We start from the raw sequence: 11,926 nt of genomic DNA, 5'->3' as shown, positions 1-11,926 counted from the left end.
TTAAGGACCTGTAAGTAAGGCCTGGTGATTTGGTTTTGCTTGTAATCACTGTTGACTCTACTTCCCCCCAGTGCAGGTTTAATATCTTAAAAGCAGACAAATAATTACTCTCAAACACAGCACAGTTATTCACAGCAAGTCAAAATCGAATCTTTAAAAGCAGCGTGTTCCACTTCACCCAGAAAATACAGAGCCTCAGAGCATCCCAACGCGGCACGACCCAGCAGGAGAACAAAGAGAGCCGAGGCAGCGGGAGATCACACTTCTCATTAAAACAGCATCATACAGTTTTGTTTGTTCATCGTTTCATTTTGTCTGCATGATGATGTGTTGTATTTATTTTGCTTTATTATCATCAGAGTCATTCAGTTGCATTTACAGCATTGCATTTGACATATTAAAGAATGATACAGCGCTCGTTAACACTAATTGCAACATGAAGCAAGAATCAGTAACTGAACAAATATGTAAAAAATAACTAGAGAACATTAAAGCTCAAAATCAACAGTAAGCGAAGAGCTGACAAGCATTTTCACTTTAATAGAAATCTTATTAAACATCACATTATTATTAGTATTAATATTATTATCATTACAGTGTCTAGTAAAACGTATTTACAATCTGTACAACTCCACTGAGGCACGTCCCGGAGATCATTTTAACACAACGTGGTAACCATCAGTGTTTTCATCTGTTAACACACAAAGATTCAGTTAAATAAAAAACATCCTGATGTAAGCTTGAAGCTTAATTTCAATAAATTGTTTCACAGACTGCTCTTCAAAAGAACTGGTGTGCTCTGTGACTAAATAAAAACAATGCAAAAGCACTGAAAATAAAACGGCTGCAAACGCTGAAACTAAAGAATTTGATTTATTCATTTTGAATTTGATGGCAGCAACTAGAAGCTTTAAGAAGCTGTTTCCCACTAAACTGCTTCATCTGTTCTTTGGAAGTAAGGAAACATGCTTGCTGCAGGAAACCAGCTGCTCAGCGGCCGCAGCGGCCTTTGGTTTCTGGACTTTGTCAGGCCAGTTTAGCGCCTGGACTCTTACTATGAAGCCATGCTTCAGGAATACAGCCACAGCCATGGTTTGGGATCATCTCACTGAAATAAACAAGACTTTCCCAGTAAAACAACATCTAGATGGCAGCAGATGACTCCAAAACATATAGATGCCATCCTGCAGGGATGTTCCTGTTCACTGTGTCTGAAGGCCTGAGCTCCACCAACATTCACTGTTTCAGCTTTTTCCTTGATATTATTTAGCAGATGAAGAAATCCTATGTTTGCGTGTTATATTGAGAAAGGTTCTGTTCATGCTGTTTACTCACAGATTACTGAACTCATTTTCAGCTCTGGGATTACAACTTTAATAATTACAACTTTTCAGCCTTTAGCTGCCCCTGAACCAACTTCTTTTTTTTCCTCTCCAAAATGATAAACAAAGACACGGAGCAACACAGGCAGCCATCCAGACGAAGTCCTCTACAGGGAAGGTCTTGTGTATTACACCGTGATTATGCCAAGACTTACACTGCATGAATTCCACAAAATGGTTCAGGGGATAAAGTGGTTTTCAGTCTTGTGTACGGAGATCTTTCCAGCTTCTCTCTGAATCTTTTGATGATGTTATGTAGAGCAAAAAAATCCCCAAACTGTTGGTAGCATTTCTACACTGTGGAATATTTTTCTTACATTGTTCAATGCAATGCGTTGTTTTTTGGTTTTTCTTTTTGACCCTGCTCTGATTTATTTAAAATGTTTTTGTTGCATTAAATGTATAGTGACCACTGATTGTTTTGGTTGCGTTCTTCGTTTCAGCGTTTGATTTGCTGCATTTGTTGCAGAATGACATTAATTAAGTGCTTAAACTGTTTGGAAATGAGTGCTTTTCTTTCCCTTTTCCACAGCTTCTTAACGTTCCGTGAAACAGGGCTGTACGGATAAAGGTCAGTTACCTCGTATGGTGCTGATGATGAAACTGGTTTCTTCCCTGAGGTTCTGCACCATCTGAAACAAAGAGCACCACACACTTTGGTCTTGAAACAGCTGAAACATGTATAAAGTGCACTTCATGGACTTGGAAGGAATCTGGAGCTCATGGTGGAACTTTTATTGATGATCACTAACGGAAAACTGAGACTTCCTGTTCTGTCTTTCATGGTTTTGGAAGGCAGATATATTTTTATGGGGCTAATAAAAAAAATTAAATTGTCATTAGAAAATAGCATCCTGTTTTAAAACTGGATTAGAGCAAAGCAGGCGCTCTCTCTTCCTCTTCTCAATTATTTTTTACCTGCATCTAATCAAACTCAACTCAAAGATGACTGTGTTAGTGTTAGTAGAAGTTAATAGAAGTTAACTACAGATGGAAGTCAGGAAGCTTCCGATACCTGAACGTTACCCCTTGCTTTTTATTTGTTTTTGTTTCTAATGTCTCTGTAAAGCACTTTGAATCACCTTGTTGTTGAATTGTGCTATACAAATAAACTTGCCTTGCCTTGCCTACAGAATCTACATACTCATTTGCAGATATGCACTCATATTAATCAGTGCTGGACAGATACCTCATCTGAGACCAAGATGTGGATCCCGGTGGTTTTCTGTCTGTAGATTTGTGTGATCTGTTGTGGAGTGATGTTGTACAGTGTAGCGATCTTTTCAGACAGGTCCAGCAGTGTCAGCTCTTCCAGGTACAGAGCGTGGTAGACTGCAGAGGCAAGACAGACATACAATGATCACATCAGGTCAGAAGTGTTACTCTCTGCCAGTTTCTGTGATGATTTCCTGATATTTTAGGATTTTGTCTCTGCCCGGTTTCATCTGCAAACATTTATTTTTGGAGTAGTAGAACAGAGTGCATGATTCAATGTTCAAAATAACCCTTTTTTATCTTATACAGAGCCTTGGTGCAGATCCTCAGTTGATGGACTGTCTGAAACAAGCATCTTTAGCTCCTCCTCTGTTCCTTCCTTTTATTTTCTCCTGATTGGCTGTGCCTTACAAACACAATATTTAAGAAAGAGTATGGCACATCCATGTGTATTATTAATTGGACTCAGTCTTTTTCATGAGTTTTATTTTGTTTGTATTTTAAGGACTGACTCTAACATCTGCTTCAGGTCTTCTTCAGGTCCTCTGACTTGTTTGGTCCAGCTGCGGCTGCCATCTGTCTTAGTTTTGAATATTTAATTTAGGGCTTAATAAACCTGCAGTTGTGTTTGGTGTGTAGGAATTGCTTGTTTAAAACCATTCAGTCACACTACAGACAGAGGACTGAAAAAAAAAGGACAAAATATGAGCATTCAGAGCGATTTCTTGTTGCACACGTACTTTCTCCACAGCCTGGTTTGATGGAAGGTTGATTTCTGGCCTGCTGCTGACACACATAGATGGTAAGACGGGGCTGTACACACCTGAAAATGTGAGCAAAAAGCTTGAATTGAATGTATTTCAAGGACCTGCAGCACTAAAGCTTAAGACGCAGTCTGCTCAAGAGGCCGATATCATAAATTTACTGTAAATGGAGAAACAATGGATCATATCAGTGTCCAAATCCATCTTTGTATGTAATGTATGGTTGAGAGAAGAGACTAGACTTTAGGAAAATCCCAAAGGACCAGAATTGTGTGGACTTCCATACGACCTGACTTGTGTTAAAAGTCAAAGGAGTCGCCCCCTTCTGGTTATTAGAATGAATGCAGGTTTGAGGAACTTCAGCTGGCCTCACATCCGGAAACAGAAGCCATGCCTATTTTGTATATTCCATGATCCTGTGTCTGTAGATGCACCAACCAGTAAATCATGCAAATGGCTCTGGGTGTGGCTGGGCAGTGTAATTTAATGGCTCACCTTCCCTTCATCGTGTTAAAGAGGCGGATGCCGTCTGCTGGACCACAGATCTGGATCAGATCCTCCTTGGTCATCCTCAGGAGATCAGCACCTGCAACAACAGCAGAAATCTGGTTCTGCTTGCTGCCCTGATCTACAGCAGATCTGATCTGACGCTGTGATAGACGAACACATCGACACTAATCAGTTCTTCCTCAGTTTGTCTTTCCTGCACTGCATGCCTGCGCTTTCTGACAAAAGTTCCAAGACTAAAGTGTGTGGTGTGTTTTTCACACGCGGTACCTGCGAAGCTGGTGAAGAGCCTTGAGAAAGGCGAGAACCTGTGACGGTGCAGCCACTGCTGAGTGTCCTGCGGCGAGGACGACGGCAGAAGGTGCTACATGTCAAAAAGAAGAAGAGCCCTTGAAATGAGTATAGCTGCACAGCATCCACTGTCTCCAAATAATGGCCTAAAAGGAATAAGAGAGCAACATTAACACTTTCACACTGCACCGGTCTCTGTTACTTACATCAGAGCAGCCGGGCATGAACAGCTCCCCCTGCTGGTTTGGAGAACAGTTGCTAGAGAAACGCACACATGAGGAGGAAAGAACACATTGGGATGATTGGTTGAGTATTTTCTTCTAACTGCCCTGAGACACATCTGTCTGGTCTTTATATGCTGTTAAAAATTCTCTGTTTTGCATCTGCTAATAGCTGCAGAAGTTCGTGCTTGTGAAAGTACTCTCATAGAGTGTAAAGCACAATCACATCAGAGAAACATTTTCAAATTTTCAACCCGTAATTGAAACAAAACACAGTTCCCCTGCAGACCTTGACTGAAGAGATGCGTTTTATGTCGGTGGAAACCACCAAACAAGTATTAAAGTGTGGTGTGAATGCTTACTCACCCCTCAGTGAAAGTGCAGGAGGTTGGTGAGCTGTGGTAAATTGGTGATGACGTGCTGCTGGTGCTGTGGCTGGTTAGATTTAAGGCATCGGGCCACGGCGAGCACTGCACACAGAGAAGACGAGAGAAAGAGAAGAAGATGTGCAATGAAGTGGAAAGCTTTTCACAAAGATTAAAGGGTTCAAAATCCCATTCAAAGTGCAGCGAGTGATCACAGATGTGTGTAAACCTATGGTCTACATAGTAACAACTTTAGGTAGTTCATCTCCTTTAGCTCGCTAGTTTGGTTTCATTCCATTAATGTGAGATTTAGAGGCGGTAGAGGAGGCAGTGCCATTCACCAAAATTTCAGTTATTTTAGATGACAGATGTAAAGACTCTACAATAACAGAGAGCTCTAACCTCACATGGCCTCAGCTGAACATCATGCAGACTTTGTACCAGACACGCACCAGGATAAAGTCTGTTAATGTCTCATCGGGCTGACATTTGTGTCGTAATATACAGCTTCACAGGTTGTCTAGTACAGAGCTCTGAAGAAAACTTTATTCTGAAAAAATCCAGGTAACTTTAATCGATTTCACCAAACTCCAGAGCTGAAAGACAAAGCTACAGCAAACCTGCAGTTCCTCTAATGTCCACCAGAGGGTCCAGCAGTGAGTCAGTCCCAATGGTCTCCCATATTAAAGGAATTTTAACCTGACACAAAAACTGTTTTGGTCTCTATAGTTAATTTATCCCCTCATAACATCTGTAATAGGCTTTTAATTTGATATATACTTAAAGCTTGTATTATTATGGGCGTGGCCTCTTTGACTGACAGGAGGATGGTGGCTGTAGCTGCTAGCTGTCTGCTAGGCTTCACCGCAGATAGAGGCGCTGCTGGAGCCTTTGGAAGCATTTTTAATGCGATTATTTGACCAATAATGTGGCTGCTGTGCGGTTAACTGTACTAACAGACCGTCCAAGAAGTCTGAACTCCTGATTAGGTGAAATTTTAGGATTTTATTTAACCAATTTAGCACTAGTTAGCCAGTATCTATGTCACACTTAGCAAACACTTTTCATATTCTTCCTATAAAGACTTACTGTGTTATAAATGGTTTGTAATGGTAAGTATTGCTACAGTGTCATGTGTGATATTTGTAATGAACATGACCAGTACAATGGTTCCTCAGGTTTTCTTTTCCTCCAGGTGAATAACAAACTAGCACTGACAAAGCCTCAGTCACTGACAGCAGCAAAGAAAGAAAACTTTTAAAACAAACAATGCAACAAGCAAAGTGACATATTAACAAACTGTAACGTAATAGTGGTTTACATGGTTTGGTGAGCAAAGAAGCAAAACGAAAAGGAGGGGGGAAATATTCAGATCTGATCAAATTCCAGAAACATCCAAGTAACCCAAGAATTTACAGCTGGGTTCAATAAAGTCAAAGCAGAAGGCAAACAAAGGGTTCTCTCAGGCCTCACCTCTTTCAGCAGGGTAGCGTCATGGGATGGCTGATACTTTTCTCTATCTTGAGGGGTCTTTTTATCAATCTTTTCCCGATCTGTCTTCAGTTTGCGATCAGCTCCTTTAGGCTTAAAAAAAAAAAAAAAAACAGGACGTGTGGTGTAAATCATGAGATTTGAGGATGTTAAAGATCAGAGATGAGCATGAGGTAAGAGTAAATAAAGTATTGTACCTTAAAGACTTTGACCTGGCAGCTGGATGAGTGGAAATGCTCGACGTATTCTCCGTGTTCATTGGTGGTGTAAGTGTCCACCTGGATTCGGAAGGGCACCCCTTTCTCCCCGCCGTGCTTCCGGGGGGTGAACTCTGTGCTGATGCAGTTGACCTGAAAGGACAAGAGAATAGAGAAGAGCTGAAAAATAAATTCAGCTAAAGACCACAACCTCCCCTCTCCGAGGAACTGAGACTGGAATTGAATGTGTACCTGGATGAAAACAGAAGCATTCTTCAGGGGATCCCAGAGGAATTCGATGGTGTTGAGGTGCAAAGGGTCTGAACAAGGCTCCAGGATCCCCACTGACAGAGGGATATCTGCAAGTAATGAGCCAGCCACTTATTTCAGCTTTGATTTTAAAGCCCACGTGAAGACATTTGTGTTTTGGTTAACCTGTTAACATCTGAAGCTGAGGAGAGGTTTAATTTTAAAAGTTTAACCTTCTGAAGTCTAAGAACCTAAGATTCAATTCAGTTCATGTAGTGTTTAGTCACAGCAGCAGTCACCTCAAGGTGCTTTTTACCATAAGGTACAGACCGCACAATAATACAGAGAAAATCCCAACAATCATAAGACCCCCTATGAGAAAGCGCTAGGTGACAGTGGGAAGGGAAAACTCCCTTTTAACAGGAAGAAACCTCCTGGTAGACATCTGCCACGACCTTTTGGGAGGCGCGTCAAACGGCTATTGGTCATTGATTACTGTCAATGCATTGGTCCAGCACAGCTCCATAATCATTCATACTTAAGTATGACACTACAGTTCACCACACGCCATTAATAATGGCATCACTTCTGCTGCACACTGTTGTACACAAGGAAAACCACAGCACTATCTTCATCTTTGGTGTTTAGCATATTTAATTTTGTTGTGAGCAAATATTTGTGAGTTTCCAAAATCACTTCTCTCACTGTACTTGGGTATTCATGCCATTACTGGACTTTCTGTGCAGTCAGACACACAACTAGTGACATTGACCAAGAACCACCACAAATTTGTGAGTATGAATGATCCATGAGTATGTTGGTATGGTGAGCTCACCTATGTCCAGGATTCGGTCTCCAGGTCTGTTCCACTTCCATCCCTCCAGCTGCTGGTGCTCCATGTACTGCAGTCGACGGTCATGGAAAACCACGCGCACAATGCTCTGTGAACAAGCAGGATCAGGCTTCAGACAGGAGTACGGCTGTGAGCTGAGCACAGGGCAGCTCGCACCAAGCTAAACAGCAGGAATGTTGGGCAAAGTGCGAAAAGGCTCCCCTGTTTTATTTATACACGCACTGAAACAGGGCGTGGAGGGAGTACTTGCAGCTCCTTTCTTACCAATTCTTAAGCAGTCAGAGTTAAAACTGTTGTCACAAAAGCCCAATGACCTGCTGTCAGTCAGGCTACATGTAATACCTGAGACATGCAGTAATGCTGGTGACTTTCCTTCTATGTGACAGAGCTCCCACAGTCTCTGCAAAACAAGATCCTCTCAGTGGACCGGTTTATGCTTCATCTCTGAGCATCCATCAGGTCAGGTCCTCTGGGGCTAGGGTCTGGTTTTGTTTTAGCGACATGCTAAATTGAATTTCAGAAGCTACAAGATGGTGGCCAAATTTAATTTGGCCATTTCAAACCTCTGAAAATCCACAAAAATGCGATGGACATTAACTAAACTGAAACCCTTGCAACTGAAAGGCAATAACCCTGTGTGTTGGTGTTAACACATCAATACGTACATTCAACTCTATGTACCTTAATCTTAAAGGCATTAGACATTTATAGTTTAATTAACCCTAACCACAACATTTACATGCCAAATGTATGATACAAATTAGTGAAGTCAAGACTGACCTCTTCACTGACCTTTGATAGCATGGATGTGATTTAGTCAACAGGAAAAAAGGAGCAACTTTAACGCCTTCTGTCATTCAACCCCACCTTTGAAGACTTACTTACAGAACCTTTTTCATCCAAATCCTAAAACCTTATGACATGTGGGAGCTCTGATCTCTTTTCAGTCACCTCCAACTGTTGCGTAAAACAGCTTTAGCTACCAGCTAATAGAACCGCATCATGCTTACGCTCATCTGTAAGAAACTGAGCTCGATCAGGTTGGAATTTTAGCAACAGCCACCTTTTAAAATCTGCGTGGACAAGACACAAATCCACAGATGAAATGAGCAGCCTGTAGAGACATGTATCATTGGGCTATTTATGGGGGAGGCTCGTGCATGACTGAGCAGCCGAGCTCAAACAGCTCTGGATGCTCCACGTCATGTGTTTGCACAGACGCCACCTGTCCCATTCCTGCGTCTCTAGGATGCTACGGCGAACATTACGATGTGTCCTGACGACAGAGACGCGTAAGAGGATGCACTCACACCAAAATGAAGTAACTCTTAGGTGAGTGTGTGACTAACTTCTTGTTAAATGAGGAAGTAGAAACTTTGACTGCCATCTGAAACTTGGAGAACCCGAGAGCTGCTAGTTTTGTTTTTTTTGTTTTTTTATTTGTTTTTCACAAGGCCGAGAGATTTTTCTCATTTGAACTTCAGGAAACAACATTTCAGAAAAATTACAAGCACAACGATCATGTGACTTAGATCCAGGTAAAGCAGACAGAAGCAGAAAAGCTTGGTGAGACATACCAAAGAGAGAAAGAGAGTGTGTGTGTGTGTGTGTGCTGGAAATGTGAGAGGAAGCTGAGCTGCACGTCTGTAGAGGGCTTATGTGAAGTTTAAAGAGGAGGAGCGGTGAGTTTGGGTGATAGTACCAAGCTCTTCAGGGTCGATACAGCACCCCCAAAGTGGAAGGGAAGGTCAAGGGACCGGCGACGAACCAAGGAAGTGAACAGACGAGAGGAGAAAGAGGGAGAGGTCACATGAAAGACAAATAAAACAGACAAACATACACAATACCTTACACCTACCTTCACATATTTGCTGCTTATATCTGTATACTCCACTAGTTTTCTGTTAAGCATACGGATTTCGTAGGACTGACCTACATTTTAAAACATTAAAGACATCCTGATTAAAAATTTTTAAAAAGGAAATCAATCAATCAGAAAAGAGGCGTAGATATCAAGGCCACACACTGGAAAACGTTTCCGTTTAGTCGTCCTGATCAGACATAATACATTATCACAACAACATGTCAATAACACAGCCAATGAGGGACGCTAAAACTAACTGTCAGTGCTTCTAAAACGAAGCTACAAACCCTGATGGCAATTAACTTTACTAATCAATACATGCCCTCTTTGCATGGCCACAAGCTGCGTGGAACAGCAAGCTCACTTTCATTGTGTTTTTACTGCAAACAAATTACTGTAGAGCAGATAAGCAGGGCAAACTCGTAGAAACACAGAGGAAGATAAAGCACAGATAATAAAAACGTCACTGACAAACACGACAGACGGAAACAATCAGAAGGTTCCAGAAGGCAGAAAACGAAGAAGAGGAGGAAGAGGAGGGGAGAGTGTGAAATGCAAAGAGCAAAAGACATGAGTGAGAGAGGGGTTGATGAGTGAGGTTAGATGATCCAAGTCAGACAAATTAACACTCACGTGGAAGCTCATCTTGCACAAATCAATCAATAAATCTGAATACTTCATTCTTTAAATAAATGAATTCTTCAAATATTAAACATGTCAAATCTTAATCATCAATGACAGAGACTGAGTGTGTGAGTGCAACTATGTAAACAGGATGTTCTGAGATCCAGGTCTAAAGACAGAAGCTATGGAAGCTAAAAAAGTCCAAAATTCATTTGCAGTCTACATTACTATGAACGAAAAAATGTGACCAATTCCCAGTAACTAATATTTAAATTTAAGAAATATTATCATAAGTTTGTCAAATGAGCCAAACTGGAACCAATCATGTTTGAGATGTGAGTCACTGGAAACCTCAATGACCATATTTTGAGAAACCCTCAAAGAGGGAAGTCCAATCCAGAAATAATTAAAGCGTATTACAAACAGAAGAACTAGCAAAGTGAAGATATTTAAACAATTATGACTTTTGGTTTTGCTTCCATAGAACTGGACAAACATCAGAAAACTTCAACCTGATTTCTGTTGCAGAACAAACCTAATTTTTCTCTTAGTGTATTTAAATGAATGGATTGAACTCTGAGCATCTCCCATGCTTCAGCTGGGACTGCGTGTGACAAAATGAGCTTCGGTCTGTACAGTCGTCACGGAGACTAACAGTGTAAGTACCTTGGTTGAGATAAGTGAGCGCTTCCTCCTGCTGCTTCACAGCCGGTGAAGTGGCTGCACACAGAATGTACTGGAACGGGGTTCTTTTGGCACCATTTTCAGCCATGAGCCGAGCTTCTTCGTTCTTTAAGAAAGGCGCCAACGCCTCTCTGGAGGAGATCACGAGGAGATGGCCAGCTGTCACATCTGATCTTCAGTCATTTAAGCCCAAAGGTTTGTTGTCATGCAGCACGGTTCAGGTTAAATACATCATTAAAGAAAGAAAAAGGTGGACTAAATTGGGTATTTTCTTTTTTTGTCTATGTTTCTTTGTTTAAAAAAAACAACTTAAGCACAAGATAAAATAACTTTTAATTTCAGATCTGGTGTCAGTTGATCAGATTTTTAAGTGCATGACTGTGTCGTGTGTTTTTGTTGCTGTACCGTTAGTGTTCCCTTCTGAATTTCTTAAATTGTACACTTTGAAAAACACCACACACATGATATCCAAAACTAAAAATCAAACTGAAACTTTTACAAACTGACATGATAAAGTGGAACTAACCTGAAATGTGGATTTTGAGTGCAATTCTTTGAATGAACGAACGCCTGAAATGCATTTTTAAAACTCATTTCATGTCAATAACACATTACTTAAATGTGCTCCTCAATCACTGTAAATCAGCACATTTACCAAAGCCACGCGAGCACCTGTGGAGCTGGTAAATTGCTGCACCTGTGTGTGAAATCCTGACATTTCTGGAGCTTGGCAACATGGCAGTGCTTTACCTAATGTAACTAGCAGAGTGCTGGTGGTAGGACTCAGGCTGGGGATGGCAGAACAGCATATTTTCCAGTGTGGCGGCGTTGTCTTGTATTCCAGGACCACAGAGAAGGCGTGGAGGCAGAGGGCGCGAGCGTTGTGCCTGCTGGCTTCCTCGGATTTCAGCTCAGAGAGGTTTGCAGCCCAGCCTCGCCACACACCCCTTATATGGCTCCAGTGATGTCATCAGGCCTGCTATTAGCATACCTTGGATGACCTTTGAGAGGCGGAGAGCGCCGGCTCACCTCCCACTACCAATGTCCACCTCGGGTGATGCATTAATAGCAGCTTCAGTTGATCAGTTGTTGACACTGCCAACAAAACACTCACTGTGGGTGAGGATGTTTAGAGGGGACTTTCAGGAAACAAACACAGGAAAAGCCCTCAAATGAATGTCAGTAAGCATATTTATCATCTCTGATATTTCTAAAAGCC

General features: G+C 41.5%; 1 protein-coding gene across 1 annotated transcript; it reads right to left on the bottom strand.

The window, feature by feature from the left end:
* Positions 1-266: 266 nt before the first annotated feature.
* Positions 267-11,617, bottom strand: tfcp2l1 (transcription factor CP2-like 1). Its single transcript, XM_005745710.1, has 15 exons — positions 11,458-11,617; positions 10,690-10,838; positions 9,394-9,467; positions 7,518-7,623; positions 6,686-6,792; positions 6,434-6,586; positions 6,219-6,329; positions 4,747-4,850; positions 4,366-4,417; positions 4,139-4,232; positions 3,857-3,947; positions 3,338-3,420; positions 2,572-2,714; positions 1,963-2,014; positions 267-691 (listed from the first exon to the last, which is right to left on the bottom strand). Exons 1-15 carry the CDS (start codon positions 11,514-11,516, stop codon positions 654-656), a joined length of 1,416 nt encoding a protein of 471 aa, XP_005745767.1. The 5' UTR covers positions 11,517-11,617; the 3' UTR covers positions 267-653.
* Positions 11,618-11,926: the final 309 nt, after the last annotated feature.

Source organism: Pundamilia nyererei, unplaced genomic scaffold, assembly GCF_000239375.1.
Source record: "Pundamilia nyererei isolate P.nyererei 1_Seehausen unplaced genomic scaffold, PunNye1.0 scaffold00163, whole genome shotgun sequence".
Lineage (NCBI taxonomy): Eukaryota > Metazoa > Chordata > Actinopteri > Cichliformes > Cichlidae > Pundamilia > Pundamilia nyererei.
This window is presented reverse-complemented; position numbering and strand designations above follow the sequence as displayed.